Below are 25,409 nucleotides of genomic sequence, written 5' to 3'. Positions count from 1 at the left end.
GTAGCTGTGTCCCTTGTAGCTGTGCCCCCAGTTGATTTGCACCCTGTAGCAGTGCTCCTAGTATGTGCCCCCTGTAGTTGTGCCCCCAGTAGCTGTACCCCCAGTTAATTTTCCCTCAGTAGCTGTTCCCCCTGTAGCAGTGCCCCCAGCAGCTGTGCCCCCAATTAATTTTCCCCCAGTAGCTGTTCCCCCCTGTAGCAGTGCCCCCTTTAGTAGTGCCCCTTGTAGCTGTGCCCCTAGTAGCAGTGCCCCCATAGTAGTGCCCCCAGTAGCAGTGCCCCTTGTAGCTGTGCCCCCAGTTGATTTGCACCCTGTAGCAGTGCCCCCTGTAGTTGTGCCCTCCCTGTAGTTGTGCCCCCAGTAGCTGTGCCCCCAGTAGCTGTGCCCCCAGTAGTTGTGCCCCCTGTACTTGTGCCCCCTGTACTTGTGCCCCCCTGTAGATTTGCCCCCAGTAGTTGTGCCCCAGTAGTTGTGCCCCCAGTTAATTTGCCCCCAGTAGCTGTTCCCCCTGTAGCAGTGACCCCTGTAGTTGTGCTCCTAGTAGTTGTGCCCCCTGTAGCTGTGCCCCCTGTAGTAGTGCCCCCTGTAGTAGTGCCTCCAGTAGCTGTGCCCCTTGTAGCTGTGCCCCAAGTTGATTTGCCCCCAGTAGCTGTTCCCCCTGTAGCAGTGCCCCCAGTATGTGCCCCCTGTAGATCTGCCCCCTGTAGATCTGCCCCCTGTAGCTGTGCCCCTTGCAGCTGTGCCCCCTGTAGTAGTGCCCCCAGTATGTGCCCCCTGTAGTAGCGGCGCTTTGAAACCCTAAAAGAAAACAAAAACACAATACTTACCAGCCTCGCTCCTGCTTCCGGACCACTGCTGCTGCTGTCTCCGGGTGCCGGCTCCTCTGTATGAGAGAGACGTCATGACTTCTCTCCCATAGCAGCGCCGCACTGACACTAGGGGTCAATTTTGACCTCTAGTGTCAGTCAACGATGCCGGCTGCAGCGGGCGCACACGGCGCTCGCTGCAGCCGGGGGCCGGGGAATGAGGGAGGGTAGATTAGTAGCGGCTCTTGCCACGGCACCCTCAGGGTAGCGGCAGGGCCGGTTCTATGATTTGTGGCGCCCCGGGCAAAATATGAGGGTGTGGCTTTGATTGGGGGCGTGGTCAGCGCGCTGAAAGAAAAAATAAAAATAAATAAAAAGTATACTTACCATCCCCGTTCCTGATCCAGACCCCCTCCGCCGGCGGCGCCGCTCTTCTCCTCTCCTCCTCTCTTCTGTTCTCTTCGATCTATGGGAGAGACGTTATTACGTCTCTCCTATAGAACAGCATAGACACTAGAGGTCAATTATGACCCCTAGTGTCTGTGCCACTATGCTGTGCGGTGCGCGATGACGTCATCGCGCATCGCACAGCAAAGGTCCTCTAGACGAAGGGAAACTAGACCGTAGCGTCTAGTTTCCCTTCATGGAGAGGACCTTTGCTGTGCGGTGCGCGATGACGTCATCGCGCACCGCACAACTAAGGTCCTCTCCATGAAGGGAAACTAGACGCTACGCGTCTGGTTCCCTTCAAAGCGGGGGGGGCACAGCAGGGCACTACAGGGGGGCACAGTGGCGGATCTTGCCCTGGTGCGGCGCCCTCCGGATGGCGCCGGCGCCCTCCGGAAGGCGGCGCCCCGGGCAAAAGTACCGCTTGCCCGTGGCAAGAACCGCCACTGGGTAGCGGCGCCCTGGACAAAAAGCCTGCTTGTCCATGGCAAGAGCCGCTACTGAAATATATATATATATATATATATATATATATATGTAGAGGCAGGGGAGAAGAACAAGCGCCATATGGTGTAGTATTTTAGATAAGTCGGAGTATTATGTACACGTATATAAAATGTAAGTACCGGATGGATTCTTGAGATCAGGCCTGTCTGTCTCTCTCTATTCTTGGTGGCTGTTCCCCACCTATATGTTAGGAGACAAAGATCATCGCCATATAGTGTAGTAACCTCGTATTTCTCTTAGGGAACCCTCCCCTATATTTCATGCGTACCAAATGAAAAATTCAATTTAGCATATAAGATATACTTATATCCAGGTGGATCAAGTCGGTCCGGTATGATGTATTAGCTCAATCAATCGCCTGCTGCTGCCTTATATAGCAATATCAGAATTTTAATCAACAAATATAATATACAAAATTCAAATAAAGATAAATCAAATAAAAAATCTTAGCTGATTGATATAAGCAGTAGGTAGGTCAGTCTCAACGCGTTTCGCCTCCAGGGCTTCCTCCTTATATCAATCAGCTAAGATTTTTTATTTGATTTATCTTTATTTGAATTTTGTATATTATATTTGTTGATTAAAATTCTGATATTGCTATATAAGGCAGCAGCAGGCGATTGATTGAGCTAATACATCATACCGGACCGACTTGATCCACCTGGATATAAGTATATCTTATATGCTAAATTGAATTTTTCATTTGGTACGCATGAAATATAGGGGAGGGTTCCCTAAGAGAAATACGAGGTTACTACACTATATGGCGATGATCTTTGTCTCCTAACATATAGGTGGGGAACAGCCACCAAGAATAGAGAGAGACAGACAGGCCTGATCTCAAGAATCCATCCGGTACTTACATTTTATATACGTGTACATAATACTCCGACTTATCTAAAATACTACACCATATGGCGCTTGTTCTTTTCCCCTGCCTCTACAGAATTGCATGACTGAATATACCCAGGTCATATTTTGAAGAACTGAGCAGCCACCAAAGAAGCTTGGGAGGTGTCTATTGACGGAGCATTCACGACCGATTAAGTCCAAACATCTGGACTTTTTGACGACCCCTTCCTTCAAAGGAACATTTGAACGTTAGACTAAGCGCACTGACCTATAAAACTCTTTCCATATATATATATATATATATATATATATATATATACACACATATTGTTGTCCTAGCTACAATATATAAGTAGCTTGCTGGCTCAGGTGAGGGAGAGACACGGAGAGGAGACGAGGGGTGTGTACCATGTGGAACATAGATGATTCTTAATGGTATTGGGATATTGGCCCTCATTCCGAGTTGTTCGCTCGCAAGGCGATTTTAGCAGTATTGCACACGCTAAGCCGCCGCCTACTGGGAGTGAATCTTAGCATAGTAAAATTGCGAACGATGTATTCGCAATATTGCGATTACACACCTCGTAGCAGTTTCAGAGTAGCTTCAGACTTACTCGGCATCTGCGATCAGTTCAGTGCTTGTCGTTCCTGGTTTGACGTCACAAACACACCCAGCGTTCGCCCAGACACTCCCCCGTTCCTCCGGCCACTCCTACGTTTTTCCCGGAAACGGTAGCGTTTTTTCCCACACGCCCATAAAACGGCCTGTTTCCGCCCAGTAACACCCATTTCCTGTCAATCACATTACGATCGCCGGAGCGAAGAAAAAGCCGTGAGTAAAAATCCTATCTTCATAGCAAATTTACTTGGCGCAGTCGCAGTGCGGACATTGCGCATGCGCACTAAGCGGAAAATCGCTGCGATGCGATGAAATTTACCGAGCGAACAACTCGGAATGAGGGCCATTGTATCAATTCCAAATCATTTACACATTAATGTATAGTGATAACCTCTTATTGGAAGCGCTGAGTCTTGAAAAGAAATTGGTACAATTTTGGAATTTAAGGGGAGATTTGTCAAAGCTTGGAGAGAGATAAAGTGGAAAAAGATAAAGTACTAACCAATCAGCTCCTGGCTTTCTTCAAACTTTGGGTGCTCTGTAATGACGTCCGAGTTTGTCGGCCGTGTGGGATGCCAGCTGAACTCTGACTTTTTTTAAAGGGGCTATTCGTTTACAAGGCATGTTTTATCCTTGTAAATGATTGCCCCTTTAAAAAAAAAGTCAGAGTTCAGCCGGCATCCAGCATGGCCGCTGAACATGGACTTCATTACATCCCGCCCACTGCCTGTAAAGTGACAATTAGGAGCTGATTGGCTGGTATCTCTCTGCCAGCTTTGATAATCCTTCTCCAAAATTACAAGAAACCTTTTGTTTGTAAATTGGGACTGAGAACCACTAGTGTGATACTTTGGATTGAACCTACTTATATCTTAAAGCGTCACTACATAAATGTATACTGCACAGTAAGTGAAAATTAACAAAGCATAATTTATATTTACAGTGTATTTTATATATCTTGGTGTCATATAGTTTACTACTCACAATTATGTGTATAATTGGTAGATTTACTAAAGGTTCTACAAATGAAGAGTGTTGTGATTGCTCATAGCAACCAATCACATTCTTGCTACCATTTTTCTATTGAATCCTACAAAATTATAGACAGAATCTGATTGGTTGCTATGGGCAACACCATCACTTTTCATTTTTAGAAGCTTTAGTAAATATACCCCCAAGAGTGAATGTAATAAATATGCATTTTTATGTATTCTGTCTGCTGCTATAAATGATACTCTTCCAGTTGCAAATTATTGTTATTTCTTCAGTATCTATCTAAAGCAGGTTTTTGGTTTTACTTTTAGTTTAAAGAGCATCTAGACACCTTTTGTCTCCAAGCTGCAACATTGGAGTAGATGCTAAACAGCAAAATGTTAGCATACAAAAACAAATAATATTTTATGAGTATCAATAATTGTGCTTTAGAAAACTGCTAAAATAGAAAGATTTTCACAATAATAAATCAGTTTAAATAAACTATCAACTTTTCCATTTCAAAATCCCTGCTAACGCGTCTTCACACATTGTATTTTAATGTCATTTTATTTCTGACTAAGATGAATTCATGCACAAATACATGCAATGAATTTCTGATTGCTGGCACTGGCAGGGTCAGCGAGCTAGACACATTGGAACAGGCTGGATGATAACGCTAGTCGTGTTATCTTGTCAAAACTAATTATGCCGTGAAAATAACCCCAAAGATCAGATACAAAAAGAGATAGATTGCAGTGACATTTGTAAGTCTTATTTTGATACTTTGTTATTCCATTTTAGTTACAAGTTTAGCTTTCTACAATCCAGGACACTGAGACAGGGGAGGCATAAGTATAGTACCCAGGCACAGTCCTCTCTGGAGGCCTAGAGCGAATGGGAAGTATAGCCACACCACCACTAAGATGGTATGTCCCCTTTGTGGCAGTATGCGCCATCGACATGCTCCATAATTGCATGGCTAACTCTTGTCTCACTTTAATGTCAATATTCTGCCTTTTTTTTTTTTTGAGCAGTAAACTTAAGGTGGGTACACACCAGTAGATATATCTGCAGATCAATTGATCTGCAGATATATCTATGTACGGATCGGGCAGTGTGCTGCACATACACACTGCCCGATCCGTCGGGGGACTGACGTCATGAACTGGGCGGGCGAGCGGGCGCCCGCCCGCCCAGTTCACCTGTCAATCACCGCCGGCCGCCGCAGCATGTGTATGGGCGGTCGGACGACCGCCCCGTACACACACAGCGACGCGCCAATATATCGTTAGATATATTGGCCGTCGGCTGTGCTGCGCAGCCGACGCGATACGTCTATGAACGACGGAGTTCACAGACGTATCGGCCGTACACACCGGCCGACGGTCCCGCGATATATCGGCCGTTCAGGAGAACGGCCGATATATCGACCAGTGTGTACGGGCCTTTACCTGTAAATAATGACTGCAGTTGATGGGGTTTTTCTTTTTTTCTTTTTTTTGTGTGTGTGCTCACAAATTAAATGTTTCAATGCTTACTGTTGTTTAAATCAATACTTATTTGGCCCACTTTTGACTTTAATAACCACATTGCAAACCAGGACTGGCTTAAGGTTTGTGGGAGCCCCAGGGCAACTAAATTGTGGGGGTCCCTACTACATACTTACTGACATTGGCAATTTAATCTCAAGGTGGGTAGTGATGCAGCAAATTGTGTCACTGCGCCCGAGACACACACACCCTCAATGTTTTGTTGTAAGTTTTGTAAAAATGTTACAGAGGTGGGGCTGCAATTCATAGTGAATCACATCATCAGGCATCTTTTCCGGCACACTTTACCTGGAAAATGCAGACACAGGTTGCTTGCAACCAAGGTTCAGGTGGTTTTAAAGGTACAGCATGGTGGTATAAAATGAGTAGTTACGACAGGTAGAATCTGAGAAGGAAGATAACTTAGGGCGGGTTGGAGTAGGCAACATGAAGAGGAGAGTTTTAAAGAAGCACTACAAATATTGGAGGTTGAAGAGAGAGTCTGGTCAGGAGAAGCAGGGCGTTCAAAAGGTTGGGAATAGCCAACAGGAATGTGAGGTGGTGATAAAATGAGAGGTCATTGGTAGAATGGAGTGGGAATGTAGTGTTTCTTGACAAGGTCAGAGGTATAGAATGGGGAAGGACTATAGAGAGCTGTGCATGTGGGTTGAGCAGTTTGAATTGAATTCTGGAGAGAATGAGAGACAGAAGAGTGCTTTATATAAAGGTGCAGCTAAAGAGGAATGGCGGTAGAAGAATATAAGTCATGGCACCACATTCAGGACAGAATGCTGTGGGAACAGAGGGTTAACAGGCAGTTCAGAGAGAAAGAAATTGTAGTTATTCATGTGCAAAATTATTAGACCATGGACAAGGGTCTTGTTGACATCCAATGAGAGGAAAGTGTGACTCTTGACAATGATGTTAAGGTATACTATAGGTGACAGAATTGTGCAGGGGACTGGAAGTGGGAAGAGAAGTGGAGGGTGGAGTTAGTGATGACCTAGAGGCTGCATGCATGGGAAGCAGGGCAGAGCAGGGACGTGCAGTCAGGGGAGGCAGGGGAGGCAGTGCCTCCCCTGTCATTAATGATTACATTAATATAAAGATACTTAAGACACATTCCGTGTCATAAGTATATGTTTTATATTATTATAATCCTTTTTACAATTTAAAAACATGCTTAAATAACTTTTGGAGGCACCCAGAGTGGTGCCTCCCGCGGACAATAATAAAGGGTAGGAAGCGGGGGGCGGAGCCAAGGAACGGGCAGTAAAAAGCCCATTTAAAAGAGCGGGGTAAGCGGCACTAGTATATGTGCCTCAGTGACAGGGGTGTGCTTTCAGCCCATATGAAAGCACGCCCCTGTCACCGATGCATATATGATTGGGCACCAGAATGACAGCTATCCCTGGGATCCAGCCCACTCTCCTCCCCGAGAGAGGCCCCTGCACCAGTTCCCCTGGTCACCTCACGCTGATTGCCGGTAACGGGGGTAGCCGCTCTCACTGACTTTACTCCAGGTACGGGGGGGGGGCGCCGCCCGACATACTCGAGCCTCCTCGTCTTGTGAACTCCTCCACAGGTCAGTGACTGTCCCCGCTGTCAGCAGCGCTGCCAGCCGGATGGTGTGTATAACCCGCCATCTCCCAGAGTCTGTGCTGAGCGCTGCCGTATACTGACCATGGGCTGCTGTGCGCTCTGTGTTTCAGATAGCAGAGCAGCCCATGGTCAGTACACAGCAGCGCTCAGCACGGAGATTTGCGCACTGTGACGGGATATAAGGGGTTAAAGGAGGGGGGGTGATTACTGTGTGCCTGCAGGCGGGTGGTGATTACTGCAGTGGTGGTGGTGATGATGATTACTGTAGGTCTGCCGGAGGAGGGGAGTGATTACTGCACTTGTGTGCTGGGGTATGAGGGGGAGGGGTGGGGGGGATTACTGCATACTTGCTGAGGTGTAAGGGGGGGGGGGGGGGTGTGTGTGTGCGGGGGGGGGGGTGAACTGCATATGTGTGGGGTGGGGGGTGGTAGGTGGTGGGTAGGTCTGCGGGGGGGGGGGGGGGGGGGTGGGGTGGTTGTGGGGGGTAAGGGGGGGGGGGGGGGGGGGGAGGGGGTGATTACTGTGTGTCTTTCGTGGGGGCGGGGGGAGTGAATACTGCATATGTCCTGGGGTTTAAGGGGTGGGGTTGATTACTGTGTGACTGCCGGGGTACAAGGGGAGGGGGGGGGGTGATTGCTGCATACGTGCAGGGGTATAAGGAGAGGGGGGGTGATTACTGCGTGTGTGCCGGGGTATAAGGAGAGGGGGGGTGATTACTGCGTGTGTGCCGGGGTATAAGGGCAGGGGGGCGATTACTACCGCTGTCTCAATCAACCGACCTGCAGCTGTAATCCTGCTTCCAGGCAGACCCTCCACTGCTCTCTTTAACTTCGGGCACCTCTGCTGCCCAGGCCCTGGCTGCTGTTACTCCCCAGACTTCTCAGGCATTGGCGACAGTATCAGATGGGGAATTAGCTGTGGGGGCGGTGACTTTAGCAGGCACTGGCAGCTGGCATGGGCAGCAGTACAGTAGCGGGCACTGGCGGCGGCCATAATGGTGGTGGTAATGGGCATGCCTCACCAGCCACTGACCTCACCGCACGCCACTGGGGCAGAGTGTGACCTTATCAGATGTGAGAGAAATGGGATTGGGGTCACTACAGTCAACAGTTTAAAGTTAACAATCTTAGTTTTGATTATGTTAAGCCTCAGGTAGTGTTCAGCTGTACAAATGGAGACAGCAGAGAGACAATCAGACCCATGGGAAAGGGAAGGTGAGAGGCCAAGGAAGGAAAAGTATATTATATACTCTGGATAGGGTTATATTGACAATTCCTTAATAGGGATTAAGTTTTACATTTATTTGCATTGACATTTGATGGATTATTTATCTTTTCTTTTATTCCTTTGAGAATTAATTTGGGAATTAAGACACTCGTTTTGACTAGAGCTATAATAAAGAGCACCCTCTTTATTTCCAGCTGCCCAATTTTTGTTGTTGTCTTTGTATACATTTGGCCTGATGCAGAGTTGGACAGAAATCTTCCGTATGTGCATGTGCATTGTGTGCACTCCCTATCCGTATGCTTGGTGTGCTGCTAGCCATCAACACTACGCACTTGCACCAGTCTGTACTAGATGCAAAAGATAGAACGTTTTATGCCTATTTACAACTCTGTATAGCCCGCTATTGTGTTGGCAAAATCTCGCTGAACTTTTCCTATGTGAGAATGGACCGCTATAGTCCATTTATGGCTCTTCAGCCATAAGTGTAGGGGATGTAGTTATGTCACCAGCAGTCAGGAGACCGACTGTCACAATACCTCCTGCTACATCCCGCACCATCACAATCTCGATGGTCGACCAACAGGTACTATTCCCACTTGTGGGTGTCCACGACACCCATAGAGTGGGAATAGGGTCACCACGAGCCCGCGAGGGGCTTGTTACGCTCCCCCACCCCCGCCGGCGTTCCGCTGCAGGGATCCTGTCGTAGATATGCTGAACGGCGGTCTCCTGACCGCCGGTCACGCATACCACAATCGGACTTTTTTTTGTAACAAATTACTTAGGTCATTACACATGTAGGTATTGGTGAATTGTTTCTGACTGTATTGGAAGAAAATAACATGTTGCAGAGAGAACTTGAGAAATGCTCATTCGCGTTATCAGTTCTGGTATTATTCTGTGTTGTGCAATACTAAACATGTCAAGAGCTACTAATCTCCTCTCTTACGCCACCTGGCAGATCATCTATCACTGCAATTGCTCTCTAAGCTACCCGTACTCACAGATAACTGATGTAGCACTACAGAAAGTCTTATTTCTTATGGAAGCAGCATTAACATACTACATTTTACTATTAACCCATAAGGAGAATACATATTTAAAGCTACATCATGTCATTTCATTTTAAAATGTGTAGGATTTATTACAGAAATAATCTAGATGTAACCACTGGCAATATGTGAATATGTGACACATTCTACCAGCAATGGAAGATTTGGGAGAGCAATAGCAATAAGACTCTTGTAGGTAATGCAGATTGATACTGTAATGTTGTCTATGAACTTCCATCTCTTCAATAATTGAAGATGACATTTCCTAAACTGTTTGCACATTTCTGGTGATTTCAGCCTGGTGCTCTGTATGACAGAGCCATTCTCTTCATGGTATGCTGCTGAATTCCACATTTTTACCAGGACATTAAATACTGTATGTGAGCTTTTCACAATCAAATTACATTTTCAGCATTGAATATAGAAACACATTTCTAAGGGCTCTCTCGGCACCTACATTTATATGCTGGTGTCCTGCACTGAAAATGTAGCTCAATATCAATGTTTGCTCTGTATTTCAGATATCAGTCCAACTCCACAAGTACATGGGGGCGAGTATAACCAGAGGCTAGTAGAGTCTAGCGAACAATTTAAGAAGAAACAAGGGAAGGGCACAATTGATGTTTGGTGGCTGTTTGATGACGGAGGTATGTAATAAGGTATTGTATTAAAAAGCACTCTTGGGATAGGACTGAAACGGCACAAAGATCAGTATAAACAGGAGTATTAAAGAAGCTGAAAAGCATTATGGGATCTACTGTACATATTGAATTATAAATTGCTAATGGAATTGATTAAAGATTAACTATTGGCAGATAGATAGATAGATAGATAGATAGATAGATAGATAGATAGATAGATAGATAATACACTCCCTCCAAGTAGACACAAGTGCCACAAAGGTTCCTCAGATACAGTGACCCAATTTGTGAGTTTCCATGGCCACAGTGCTTGGAGAATGTGAATTAGATGAAAGCCAGTAGAGGGCAGAGGTCATGTCATCTGTTTTATCGTGGGACAGCTTTTACCTTTTTGAACAGTCTCTCGATACCATTCTGCTTTGTGGCTTTAGAGGGACATTTAAAAAAGTAAATCTTTAACAGTTCTAGAGGAAAACCATTTAATTTATTTTATTTGATATGAATTATAAAAACATAAATAAATCACTATAGGAGGAGTCTTTGACTATATGAAAACAAGGGATATATTGTACAATACTATCCATGGAGTGGGCTTTTTTGGGTGGGGGCGACCATGCGATTCCACAGAGCTCTGCTCATAGCAGTGTTGTGGGATGGGTCATGGGTGTGTCAGTTCACTTCAGTGATCATTCGCAGAATGCGGAGGGAGCAGGGAGCTGTGTAAGATGGATGTTGTGCATCCAGCATGAGGCTGGTGTAAGTCCTGAAACTAATGATGACGGCTGCGGGTGTAAGAAGAGTGGACGGTAAAGACTTCCATATGATGATTAGTATACACAGGTGGTTTCTTACATTACCATAATGTAATAAGTGGGCACCCGCAGCAAGACGCAGGTGCGGCCAACTCAGAATAAGCCCCTTTATATTTACAAACTGGTACTTTTCTGCTGTAAGTCCAAACAACCCCCTCCCCTCACCCACCCCTCCAAATAACCCCCTCCCATCACCCACCCCTCCAAACAACCCCCTCCCCTCACCCACCCCTCCAAACTACCCCCTCACCCACCCCTTTAAACTACCCCCTCCCCTCACCCACGCATCCAAGCAACCCCTCCCCTCACCCACCACACCAATCAACCCCTTCCCCTCACCTACCCCTCCAAACAACCCCCTCCCCTCACCCACCCCTCCAAACAACCCCCTTCCCTCACCCACCCAATCAGGGGCGGATCCAGAAAAAAATTACAGGGGGGGCACCATAAGGGACGTGGCTTCGTTGGAATGGGCGTGGCTTCGTTGGAATGGGCGTGGTATTGCAGGAAAAGACTACCTTATACCCCAGTTTTGCAACCTGCACGCCCAGACGTTGGCCACCACAGAAAAGAAAAATAATCCTGATTCATGCCCCTTACATTATTTGTCATTTTTCCTCCTTATAGTAATGCCCAGTATACATTATTCCACATACTGCAATGGCCCTTAGACATTATTCCACACACAATAATGCACATGACACAATATGCACACACTGTAATGCCCCAGACACATTATGCCACACACCGTAATGCCTGTGACACATTATGACAGGAATCGCAATGCCCGTTATACATTATGCTACACACTGCACTGCCCCTGATACATTATAGCACATACAATGTCTGGGACACATTATGCCACACACTGCAATGACCTTGAGACATTATACCACAATGCCCGTGATATAGTATACCATACACCGTAATGCCTGTGACACATACCGCAATGCCCGTTATACCCTATGCCACACACCGCAATGCCCGTTATATATTATGCCACACTGTAATAACCCTGAGACATTATACCACATACCACAATGCCCGTGATATAGTATACCACACACCGTAATGCCTGACACATTATGACACACACCGCAATGTCCGTGATACATTATGCCACACACTGCAATGACCCTGAGACATTATACCACATATCACAATGCCAGCGATAGAGTATACCATACACCGTAATGCCTGCGACACATTATGACACACACCGCAATGTCCGTGATACATTATGCCACACACCGTAATGCCCATTACACATTAAGTCCTACAGTAAGGCTTCTAATTACTTTTCAAATACCTGCTCGTTGTCAGGGGTTTCATGCACTGGGTGTCATGCTCGTTGCCAGGGGTTTCATGCTCTTGGTTCCATGCACGGTGCCAGAGGTTTTCATGCTCAGGGTGTCATGCTCGTTGCCAGGGGTTTCATGCACTGGGTGTCATGCTCGTTGCCAGGGGTTTCATGCACTGGGTGTCATGCTCGTTGCCAGGGGTTTCATGCACTGGGTGTCATGCTCGTTGCTAGGAGGTAGTCCTTGTTGCTAGGGCTGTGCTCCCAGTGCCACATATGTCCCCAGTGCCAGATATTCCCCCACGGTGCCAGGTACTCACATGCCCCCAGTGCCAAATATAGCCCCCCCATGTGCCAGGTACACATATACCCCCAGTGCCAGATATTCCCCGACAGTGCCACATATGCCCCCAGTGCTATATATGCCCCCATTGCCACATATGCCCCAGTGCCAGATATTCCCCCCCCCAGTGCCACATATGCCCCCAGTGCCAGACAATGCCCCAGTGCCAGATATCCCTTCCCTGCCAGTTATTCCCCCCAGTGCCAGATATCCCCCCCCAGTGCCACATATGCCCCCAGTGCCAGATATCCCCCCCCCAGTGCCAGATATGCCCCCAGTGCCAGATATTCCCCCCAGTGCCATATATGTCCCCAGTGCCAGATATTCGCCCCCCCCCCCTCCCTGCAAATATGCCCCCAGTGCCAGATATTCCCCCCCAGTGCGTCCCCCGTCCCCCCCCTTCCTCCGCCGCCGCCGCTGCTCCCCCCGCTCCCCTGCTGTTAGGAGGGACACGGAGGGCACAGTGCACGCCTCCCTGTGTCCCTCCTGGGTTTCCGGCGGCCGCGGGTCACTGTAATAAAGGAAGTGCTCACGAACGACACTTCCTTTATGAGACCAGCGGCCGCCGGAGACACAGGAGGGACACAGGAGAGGCGTGCACTGTGCCCTCCGTGTCCCTCCTAACAGCAGGGGACGAAGCGAGACCGCAGACTGACATGCGGACACTCGTCCGCATGTCAGTCTGCACTAAAAATGACAGGGGGGGCACGTGCCTTGGTGCCCCCCCCCTAAATCCGCCACTGCACCCAATGGGAACACGCAAAAATGAATACAAATGTCTAAAATAATAAATGGTACCGAAAATCTTTGTATGTATATATTTGGAAACTGAGGACATATAAGAGTACAGTATGATAAGTGTCTTTCTTGCAGGATTGACTCTTCTAATCCCACACCTTCTGACCCTGAAGAAGAAATGGAAGGACTGCAAACTGCGTATTTTTATTGGAGGGAAAGTGAACCGTATAGAAGATGAAAAAATGATGTAATGCTGGATGTTGTCTGTGTGACTTTAATTGTTGTTTTTTCTTGAAACAAAAACTGCAGATATTCTTATTTATTGCTATAAGTGGAACATGTGCTCATTATTTTCTCCAAAAACACTAATACACTAATAAAAAGTCCATCATGAATATATATGTATGTTCCCAGGAGGGCAGGACATCTTATTTCCTTCCATTAAGTGGTACCTAAAAGTAGGAATTTATTTTCCGTTATTTCCATTTGGATGGAAATTAGTTATGAACCCTATGCTGCATTGATATTTTATTCTTTATTCCACAGGATGGCATCACTTCTGAGTAAATTCCGCATTAAATTTGCAGACGTATATATTCTTGCAGACATTAATACAAAGCCAAGCAAAGAAAGGTATGAAATGAAGGAATATTGTCAGATTTGTAGCCACAAACTACAAAACTTTTATTACCTCCTTTATTGAAACTGTAACCTTAATAAGCTGTGCTGACATAGATTTAATTTAGCATTATAGTAATCGTAGTACTGCAGTTGTATGGGCAATATATTATTATTTTATTTTTAGATACACAATAATCACAATATTGACATGATTGTCCTGATCCTTGGGTATCAAAAGGGGTGTGACTTGTAAAGTGGGAGTGTCTTCATGAAATGTGGGTGTGGTAGGGCAGATTAGTTCTGATAAGGGTGTATTGGGGCATCATTTAGGAATATCAGGAGCAATGTAACAAAAAGGTATTAATCTATTTTTTCATTTAGGGTCTGATTCAGAGATAGATGCAAATAAAACATCCGGTAAAATCGCCCAATGTTTTACTTATGCACATGTGTCCAGATGGTCACTGCTGGTAAACACAGACCGAAACTGCATGGAGATCCATGCTGTTCCGATAGACATTCCAGGGCGGTGACAGGGCGGTGGCTCAAGTCGGAGGCATGGGGGTTTCAGGGACTGAAGATGCTGCTCCTCAGACATCTGCAGCCAAGTACTGTTGAACATTCTGAGTAACCATAGAGATGCTTAGAAGTCTAATGATGCGGCCGATATCCGCTCGATGGTGCATCCTTGTGTGCACTATGGTGGACTAGAACTGCAGTCAGTGAGCTCACTGACTGCAGCTCTAATCCGCTATTAGATTCCGGTTACGATACCTCCTGTCGGGATCCCGGCAGTCAGAATACCAACACCGGAATCCCAATATCCAACAGAATGCTGACAGCCGGAATCCCGACTGTAAGTATAGCATGGGTGGGTTAGGGTCGGGGGGGGGGGGGAGTTGGAAGGTTAGGTTAGGCTGCGGGGAGGAGGGGTTAGGGTTAGGCACCACCAGGGGGAGGTTAAGTTTAGGCACTAAGGGGAAGGGTTAGGTTGCTGGGAGGGGGTTAGGTTTAGGCATCACCTGGGGGGAGGTTAGAGTTAGGCACTAAGGGGATGAGGTTAAGGTTAGGCTGTGGGAGAGGGAGGGTTAAGGGGTAGGGGAGAGGGCATATTATACCTACCTCGCCCTCGTATCGGTATTGTGACCGCTGGCATCCCGTCCTCCGGTCAAACATACCAAACCCTGCTTGATAAATCACAGAAAAAAGCCTTTTGGTTGCAACAGCTGCACTTTATCATCTTTCTCCAAAGCTTGATACTTCTGCCCTCTTGTGAGTAGAACAATGGCTGTCCCCCAGCACAGCTGGTTAGTGAGGCACAATCACCTCCGTCTATCAGAGCATTGCTTGTATTTTTGTAGCTGGAAATTTTTCGAAGAGATGATTGAACCCTACAGACTCCATGAGAGCGCTATGGATGTCCCCACCGCAGAGAAAGTGAGGAGAGAAAATCCCTGGAAAATAACAGATTCCGAGCTGGAGATGTTAATAGAAAAGGTACAAATGAGAGGCCTACAGTGCCATTCAATGCAGGAAAAGTACAAAACATCTTTCCGCTGGCATATGTAGTAATCTAGGGCTTATTGGTAGAATATTCTGTGTAAAATGATCTGTGTGAGTTGCTATACACATCTGGCTTGCTTTTTTTAGTGCACGTGCAGAACGGTAACAAACATTAGTTTCATTGCTGGGAGATATTCAAACGTTATTGTAGAAACTCAGGGCATATCAATACTGGGTGCACTCAGGCCCCTAGATCAAGGTGGCCCAGGCCGTACACCCTGCACACTGATTGGATGTAGCCAATGGCATTTTACCACTGATTTCTTGAAAATAAATGGTGATGGTTTTACATTTCTGAAGTAATCTCTGTAACAAAGACTTCTTCTGAAATGTGGCACCAGCTGACCAGCATCATTTTACTGGAAGGAGTCAGCAGAAACATGGGCCCTCATTCCGAGTTGTTCGCTCGGTATTTTTCATCGCATCGCAGTGAAAATCCGCTTAGTACGCATGCGCAATGTTCGCACTGCGACTGCGCCAAGTAACTTTACTATGAAGAAAGTATTTTTACTCACGGCTTTTTCTTCGCTCCGGCGATCGTAATGTGATTGACAGGAAATGGGTGTTACTGGGCGGAAACACGGCGTTTCAGGGGCGTGTGGCTGAAAACGCTACCGTTTCCGGAAAAAACGCAGGAGTGGCCGGAGAAACGGTGGGAGTGCCTGGGCGAACGCTGGGTGTGTTTGTGACGTCAACCAGGAACGACAAGCACTGAAATGATCGCACAGGCAGAGTAAGTCTGAAGCTACTCTGAAACTGCTAAGTAGTTAGTAATCGCAATATTGCGAATACATCGGTCGCAATTTTAAGAAGCTAAGATTCACTCCCAGTAGGCGGCGGCTTAGCGTGTGTAACTCTGCTAAATTCGCCTTGCGACCGATCAACTCGGAATGAGGGCCATGGTACTGACTTCATCCTATCTTTCTTCAGGACTTTTCTTTGGCAACCAACAGCAAAAGAGGATGAAGTGGAAAGTCTGGGCTTTATTTAGTACAAATCCAGCATGATTAACTACCAATGTCTGTTATACATTATACCGCTCAGTAAATGTTGTTTTCCCGTATTCCTGGGGTTATATACACTGTTAACAAAACACCGTGATATTTGCCTATGGCCTTACCACATGTACATATTTATTCACAGAGTTATCGGCAAGTACGACTTAATGAACTTCTGCAAGAACACTCCCGATCTGCTAACCTCATTGTCCTGTAAGTATGGAATACATACATATTCCCGGTGGTCGGGAGGCCGGCTGTTAATATACCGAAAGTGGCATCCCGCCCACCAGAATTCCAGCAGCAGGGCGAGAGCAAAGAGTCCCCTTGTTGGCTTGCTGCGCTCACCACAGGTTCTGTTTCCACTCTGTGGGTGTTGTGGACACCCACAAGTGGGAATAGCCCCTGTGCGCCGGGATTCCGGCTGATGGCATTGTCAGCTTTCGGGATTCCGGCTTCGGTATCCTGACTGCCGGGATCGCGACAGCCGGCAAATTAACTGCATCTCGTAAGTATGATATTGAAGTGGGGGCACTGTCTTATAATTCTATGTGGTAGAGCTTTATTCATCAATAAGCAAGGAGAGCTGTTCGTTGTGCACTGTAGTACAGCGTTTTTTAGTCAAAATGTTCAGCAAAGGAAGCCTTTATTCCATCACAGAACTATTCTATTTTTTGTTCTCTCTGTTTCTATGCCCTAATTTCTCTCTCTTACCCTCAGTCTTGTTGTTTCCCCCCTCTCTTTTCCCTCTCTGTCCCATGTGCCCCTCAGTCCCTCTCCTGCCTCTTTGTCTTCACTCTACTACTCCCCTCTGTCTACTATTTTTACTTTCAAACTATGGCTCAAATGTATGAAACCTTAACAAGAGATAAAGGGGGTCATTCTGACCCGATCGCACGCTGCGCTTCCTCGCAGCCGAGCGATCGGGTCGGAAATGTGCATGCGCGGCGGCCACATTGCGCAGGCGCGTCATTGCCCGGTGACAGCGGTCGCCAGGCAACGACGACGCTAGCAAGAAAAGCGGTCGCAGCGGCAACCGCATGAAGATTGACAGGAGGAAGGCAGAACCGGGCGGCAACTCACCGTTTTCGAGGAGTGGTGAGTCCAACGCAGGCGTGCCCAGGCGTTTGGAGGGCAGATGTCTGACGTCAATTCCGGGACTTGCATCGCTGGATCGATCACACAGGGTCTTTTTACAGGAAACTTTTTTAGCATAGCAGGGCTGCACAAGCGTTTGCAGCCCTGCTATGCAGAAATACACTTCCCCATAGGCGGCATCTAGTTGATCGCACCAGCAGTAAAAAGTTGCTACGTGCGATCAACACGGAATGACCCCCATAGTTGGAGAAGCGGAGAAGGATAAAGAGAGATAAATGAGAGATAACTGACCAGCCATTCAGCTCCCTAACTGGCAAGGCTGTTACAGGCTGTGTTTAAAAAATGGCAGGAGCTGATTGGCTGGTCATTTATCACTCTTTATTCGTCTCCACTTAGACACTTGTTAAGGTTTAATACTTTTGGGCCTGTATCTCCCCCTTTGCGGGTCAGGTAATTTTCATACAGTTGCTGCTAGTAACCTGCCGTGATGCATGCTGGGAGTAGTGGTCTTTCCATTAGCTACTTATTGTGACAACATACAGGAGGGGTGAGCAGAGGCGTAGCTAGGGTTTTCGGAGCCCAGGGCAAGATGGAAAATGGTGCCCCCCCCCCCCAAAATAAATAACAAAATAAATACATAAAATAAAAACACAAAAAGAAGGATATGTGCGCGCGCTGAAAAAATGGGTGTGGCCACACGCCAGAAGGGGTGTGGTCACGCTCCAGAAGGGGTGTGGCCACTGAAAATGGCCCACAGTGCCAGTTACATTGCCCCACAGTGCCACATACAATGCCCCACAGTGCCAGTTACATTGCCCCACAGTGCCGGATACATGCCCCACAGTGCCGTATACATGCCCCACAGTGCCAGATACATTGCCCCACAGTGCCAGATACATTGCCCCACAGTGCCAGATACATGCCCCACTCAGTGCCAGATACATGCCACACAGTGCCAGTAACATTGCCCCACAGTGCCAGTTATATTGCCCCACAGTGCCAGTTACATTGCCCCACAGTGCCGGATACATGCCCCACAGTGCCAGTTACATTGCCTCACAGTGCCGGATACATGCCCTACAGTGCCGTATACATTCCCCACAGTGCCAGATACATTGCCCCACAGTGCCAGATACATTGCCCCACAGTGCCAGATACATTGCCCCACAGTGCCAGATACATTGCCCCACAGTGCCAGATACATGCCCCACAGTGCCAGATATATTGCCCCACAGTGCCAGATACATTGCCCCACAGTGCCAGATACATGCCCCACAGTTCCAGTAACATTGCCCCACAGTGCCAGTTACATTGCCCCACAGTGCCAGTTACATTGCCCCACAGTGCCAGTTACATTGCCCCACAGTGCCGGATACATGCCCACCAGTGCCAGTTACATTGCCCCACAGTGCCGGATACATGCCCCACAGTGCCATATACATGCCCCACAGTGCCAGATACATTGCTCCACAGTGCCAGATACATTGCCCCACAGTGCCAGATACATTGCCCCACAGTGCCAGATACATGCCCCACTCAGTGCCAGATACATGCCCCATAGTGCCAGATACATGCCCCACAGTGCCAGATACATTGCCCCACAGTGCCAGATACATGCCACACTCAGTGCCAGATACATGCCCCACAGTGCCAGTTACATTGCCCCACAGTGCCAGTTACATTGCCCCACTGTGCCAGTTACATTGCCCCACTGTGCCAGTTACATTGCCCCACAGTGCCAGATACATGCCCCACAGTGCCAGTTACATGCCCCACAGTGCCGGGCCCCACTCAGTGCCAGTTACATGCCCCATTTGGTGCCAGATACATTCCTCACTGTGCCGCTGCCGCCGACCCCCCCCCCCCCCCCCGGTCACTCACCGACTATCTTGTTGTTGATATGTGAGGGGAGGAGAGCGCAGCGCCTCTCCGTCCCCTCACCGCTCCAGGTCTCCAGCGGCTGTCTGGCGCCGGTTCGCTAGCCAATCAGAGCTCGCGGACCGGCAGCCAATCAGGAGCCGGTCCGCAAGCTCTGATTGGCTAACGTCGGAGACCGGACACAGCAGCGCTGCTGGCAGCGCTGCTAGTGCTGGCAGCGGCGGTGAGGGGAGGGAGAGACGCTGCGCTCTCCTCCCCTCACATTTAGGGTTGACGGGGGCGAGTGGGGCATGATGCCCTGGCCGCCGGCGGCGCCCCCCTCTCCTGGGCCTGCCAAGGCGCCCAGGGCACGTGCCCCACTCACCCTACCCTAGATACGCCTCTGGGGTGAGAGAAGCGTTAAATGATGTATCGCTTTTTAATTCTTGTAGATTGGTGCGTGTCATGCACATTAAGTGTGATGACCTAATTTATATTAGCAGACAGGATAGACAAGAAGAGAGAGAGAGAGAGAGAGAGAGAGAGAGAGACGGGGGAGGCAATGATGAGTATGGGGAGACAACATGTAAAACAGCTAAATGAGTGATTATAACGATTCATTTTCTGTTCCCAATTTCTCTTTGACAGAAGTCTTCCGGTTGCAAGAAAAGGGACAGTTTCAGATCACCTATATATGGCATGGGTAGAAATTCTTTCTAAAAACCTTCCACCTGTGATACTGGTTAGAGGAAACCACAAGAGTGTACTAACTTTCTACTCCTAATCCTATAAATTTAGTCTATTTCTATTTTCAGATATATCTTTAATCTTCTATTTAATTTGCCTAACTACGTAACTAAGGCTCATTTGTATAGAAAATTTATTAATGCCAAAAGTACAATAAAAGGAAATCAGATACTGTATACATATTTAATAGAAACATAATATTGTGTATCATATTATAATAACAATACTGATTGATATGATATTCAGAGCATGTAATCTGCATCTTATTTATGAAACGTGGAATGGAGGCGCAGTATAAAATTGCCTTTGGCCATATTGCTTTTGCCTTAATTTGCACACAGGCACATTTCCACCAGAGAGCATTGGTTTGCAGAGGAGCAGGAGCTGTGCATCGTTCTACAGTATGGCTTGGATTGGGCAGTATAATGGAGTGTTCTAGGTTTGTGCAGAAATGCAAAAGAAGATTCCATTGTGTCGAGCAAGGGTACACAGCCGCATCCACTCCATAAAAGTAATCTGTTGGCAGACATTGGGTCTCATCCTATACTTTTTTATTTAATGCTTTTCTAGGAGCAATTTGTCCAACGAGTAGTATTGTAGGAGAGAAACTGAAATAATCCTAAAGTGGTTGATGTGGCGTTGCTTAGTGCACTTCTTCAGATTTTCCTACTGCTCCGTAACCCTAGATACGCTGCTGATTTATGGAGTCATCTTCCGAGAGCAAAAAGTACCTTGACATTGGGCTGTACATCTAGGCACACATTACACAGCCAAATCATTTTATAGTAGGAATCCAGTGCAATTCCTAAATTAGGTCTATTTTATTATTCACAAAGAAAATATATTTGTGTCTATAAATTTTCTATTATCATATTGTAGTTGTATCTTATAGACCTAATAGTCCCTACACACTTAGCGACTACACTGAAAGATATGACCGATCTTGTTCATTAATGAACGAGATATCGTTCATATCGGTCCGTGTGTAGGCACCAACGATGAATGATGCGTGGCCCCGCGCTCGTTCATCGTTGGTGCCGGCTTGTTTATACGTGCATGCCAATATGGACAATCTCGTCAATATTAGCATGCAAGGCTATGGGGCTGGGTGACGGGAGTAGTGAAGAAACTACTTCACTCCCCCCTGTCACCGTCACCCCCCCCCCCCCCCCCGCCAGGTCGCCCGTCGGCCGTATCAGCCGTCGTGCACCTCCGCAAAAATGCCCAGTGTGTAGGGCCCTTAAGACAGCAAAAGAATAGGATTTTCAACAACAGTAGAGTCGCCTTTGAAGAATTTGTTTTTCAGTCTAATGTCTGACCAACTGTGGGCTATATTTTATGGGAACTCTAGAAATGTACAATATTATATCAGTCTTTTTGATTGTGAGACATTTAAATATATGGAAAGATGAATAAATATATTTAAATTATTTATTTTCTCATGGTTATTGTTATTTGTTCTCTGAAGGAACCTTTTTCCTGCACTACATTGTGATTTGGTATTTTCCACTTGTAATGCTTTATAATGCTTCTGTTTGTCTTCTTTTCTCCCCCCCAAAAACACAAAAAAACTTTTAAACATAATAAAATATGCAGTTGGGAAAATGTCATACATAGAGTATTAAAACACAGCAAGTTTAATTTTAGCAGCATAAGATCTGGGTGCTCAGAGTCATTACAGAATTGCAATCAGAAACGTACTGTCCATGAGACTGAGGGGGACATTTACTAAGCAGTGATAAGAGTGGAGAAGTGAGCCAGTAGAGAAGTTGCCCATGGCAACCAATCAGCACTGAAGTAACATATATAATTTGCATACTATAAAATGATACAGAGCTGCTGATTGGTTGATGGGGCAACTTCTCCACTGGCTCACTTCTCCGCTCTTATCACTGCTTAGTAAATGTCCCCCTGAGGGCCTTAGTCAGGTTTGTTAGCAAACCAAAAAAGCACACTAATGGGCAAAACCATGTGCAGTGCAGGTGGGTTCGATGTAACGTGCAGAGAGATTTAGACATACTTGCCTACCTGACCCTCTCCATGAGGGAGAAAATGCTCTGTTCCTGGACTCTCCTGGTAATGTATGATTGCCATCACCTTTGGTGAGCTAGTTAATTGAGAAGAAAGGTGTTTCACCACAGGTGACGGCAATCATACATTACCAGGAAAGTCCAGGAACAGAGCAATTTCTCCCTCATGGAGAGGGTCAGGTAGGCAAGTATGGATTTAGATTTCAGTGGTGTCTGTTCAAACCATACTTGCCTACCTGACCCTCTCCATGAGGGAGAAAATGCTCTGTTCCTGGACTTTCCTGGTAATGTATGATTGCCATCACCTGTGGTGAGCTAGGTAATTGATAAGGAAGGTGTTTCACCACAGGTGATGGCAATCATACATTACCAGGAAAGTCCAGGAACAGAGCATTTTCTCCCTCATGGAGAGGGTCAGGTAGGCAAGTATGGTTCAAACTGAAATCTAATTTGCAGTATAAAATAAAGCAGCCAGTATTGTATTTACCCTGCACAGAAAAAATATAACCCACCCAAATCTAAATGTTAACAAACCTGAATAACACCCTGAGATTTGTATAGCGTCAGTTTTCCACATTTTACCTTTTCTCTGACGTCCTAGTGGATGCTGGGGACTCCGTAAGGACCATGGGGAATAGACGGGCTCCGCAGGAGACTGGGCACACTAAAAGAAAGATTTGGTACTACCTGGTGTGCAATGGCTCCTCCCTCTATGCCCCTCCTCCAGACCTCAGTTAGATTTCTGTGCCCGGCCGAGCTGGATGCACACTAGGGGCTCTCCTGAGCTCCTAGAAAGAAAGTATATATATTAGGTTTTTTATTTTACAGTGAGACCTGCTGGCAACAGGCTCACTGCAACGAGGGACTAAGGGGAGAAGAAGCGAACCTACCTGCTTGCAGCTAGCTTGGGCTTCTTAGGCTACTGGACACCATTAGCTCCAGAGGGATCGACCGCAGGACCCGTCCTTGGTGTTCGTTCCCGGAGCCGCGCCGCCGTCCCCCTTACAGAGCCAGAAGCAAGAAGATGGTCCGGAAAATCGGCGGCAGAAGACTTCAGTCTTCACCAAGGTAGCGCACAGCACTGCAGCTGTGCGCCATTGCTCCTCATACACACTTCACACTCCGGTCACTGAGGGTGCATGGCGCTGGGGGGGGGGGCGCCCTGAGCAGCAATAATATCACCTTGGCTGGCAAAATAACCACAATATATAGCCCCAGAGGCTATATATGTGGTAATTACCCCTGCCAGAATACAGAAAAAAGCGGGAGAAAAGTCCGCCGAAAAAGGGGCGGAGCCATCTCCCTCAGCACACTGGCGCCATTATTCCCTCACAGTTCTGCTGGAAGGAAGCTCCCTGACTCTCCCCTGCAGTCTACACTACAGAAAAGGGTAAAAAAGAGAGGGGGGGCACAGATTTGAGGCGCAGTAAATATTATAGCAGCTATAGGGGACATAATTCAGTTAGTCCCTGCATTATATAGCGCTCTGGTGTGTGCTGGCATACTCTCTCTCTGTCTCCCCAAAGGGCCTTAGTGGGGTCCTGTCTCCTTTAAGAGCATTCCCTGTGTGAGTGTGTGCGGTGTGTCGGTACGGCTGTGTCGACATGTTTGATGAGGAGACTTATGTGGAGGCGGAGCAGATGCCCATAAATGTGATGTCACCACCTGCGGGGCAGACACCTGAGTGGATGGACTTATGGAAGGAATTACGTGCAAGTGTCGACTCCTTACATAAAAAATTTGACGACATGCCAAATGCGGGACAGCCGGCTTCTCAGCTCGTGCCTGCCCAGGCAATTCAAAGGCCATCAGGGGCTCTAAAACGCCCACTACCTCAGATGGCAGACACAGATGTCGACACGGATACTGATACCAGTGTCGACGACAATGAGTCAAATTTAATGTCCACTAGGGCCATTCGTGGCATGATTGAGGCAATGAAAGAGGTTTTACACCTTTCTGATATAAACCCAGGTACCTCAAAAAAGGGTATTATGTTTGGGGAGAAAAAAACTACCAATAGTTTTTCCCCCCTCTGAAGAATTAAATGAAGTGTGTGAAGAAGTGTGGGCTTTCCCTGATAAGAAATTGGTGATTTCAAAAAAATTACTAATGGCGTTCCCTTTCTCGCCAGAGGATAGGTCACGTTGGGAAACTCCCCCTAGGGTGGATAAAGCGCTCACACGTTTGTCTAAAAAGGTGGCACTACCGTCTCCGGATACGGCCGCCCTAAAGGAACCTGCTGATAGAAAGCAGGAGGCTATCCTAAAGTCTATATATACACACAGTGGTGTTATACTGAGACCAGCTATTGCTTCAGCGTGGATGTGCAGTGCTGCTGCTGCTTGGTCAGATTCCCTGTCAGAAAATATTGACACCCTGGACAGGGACACTATATTGCTAACCGTAGAGCATATAAAAGACTCAGTCTTGTACATGAGAGATGCACAGAGGGAGATCTGCCGGCTGGCATCTAGAATAAGTGCATTGTCCATTTCTGCTAGGAGAGGCTTATGGACTCGGCAGTGGACAGGGGATGCAGATTCTAAAAGGCACATGGAAGTTTTGCCTTATAAGGGTGAGGAGTTATTCGGGGATGGTCTCTCAGACCTTGTTTCCACAGCAACAGCTGGGAAGTCAGCATTTTTACCCCATGTCCCCTCACAGCCTAAGAAAGCGCCGTATTATCAGGTACAGTCCTTTCGACCCCAGAAAAACAGGCGGGGAAAAGGCGGGTCCTTTCTGTCTAGAGGCAGAGGAAGGGGAAAAAAGCTGCACCACGCAGCAGGTTCCCAGGAACAAAAGTCCTCCCCCGCTTCTTCCAAATCCGCCGCATGACGGTGGGGCTCCACAGGCGGAGCCAGGTACGGTGGGGGGCCGCCTCAAAAATTTCAGCGATCAGTGGGTTCGCTCACGGGTGGATCCCTGGATCCTTCAAGTAGTATCTCCAGGGTACAAGCTGGAATTCGAGGCGCCTCCCCCCCGCCGTTTCCTCAAATCGGCCTTACCGACAACTCCCTCGGGCAGGGAGGCTGTACTAGAGGC

The 25,409-nt window shown here is 47.3% G+C and overlaps 1 protein-coding gene across 2 annotated transcripts in view; it reads left to right on the top strand.

The window, feature by feature from the left end:
- The window catches only part of SLC12A1 (solute carrier family 12 member 1), a 188,443-nt gene extending 166,679 nt beyond the window's left edge, over positions 1-21,764 (top strand). For both annotated transcript variants that reach the window (XM_063926056.1, XM_063926055.1), the window contains 6 exons: positions 10,138-10,263; positions 13,586-13,697; positions 13,997-14,083; positions 15,433-15,568; positions 16,778-16,845; positions 20,236-21,764. In XM_063926056.1, the coding sequence (XP_063782126.1) occupies positions 10,138-10,263; positions 13,586-13,697; positions 13,997-14,083; positions 15,433-15,568; positions 16,778-16,845; positions 20,236-20,371 (665 nt within the window). In that variant the 3' untranslated portion in view covers positions 20,372-21,764. The remainder of the gene's footprint in view (positions 1-10,137; positions 10,264-13,585; positions 13,698-13,996; positions 14,084-15,432; positions 15,569-16,777; positions 16,846-20,235) is intronic.
- Positions 21,765-25,409: the final 3,645 nt, after the last annotated feature.

This window comes from Pseudophryne corroboree, chromosome 6, assembly GCF_028390025.1.
Source record: "Pseudophryne corroboree isolate aPseCor3 chromosome 6, aPseCor3.hap2, whole genome shotgun sequence".
Classification (NCBI taxonomy): domain Eukaryota; kingdom Metazoa; phylum Chordata; class Amphibia; order Anura; family Myobatrachidae; genus Pseudophryne; species Pseudophryne corroboree.
The sequence above is the reverse complement of the archived record's forward strand: the minus strand, read 5'-3'. Positions and strand labels throughout refer to the sequence as shown.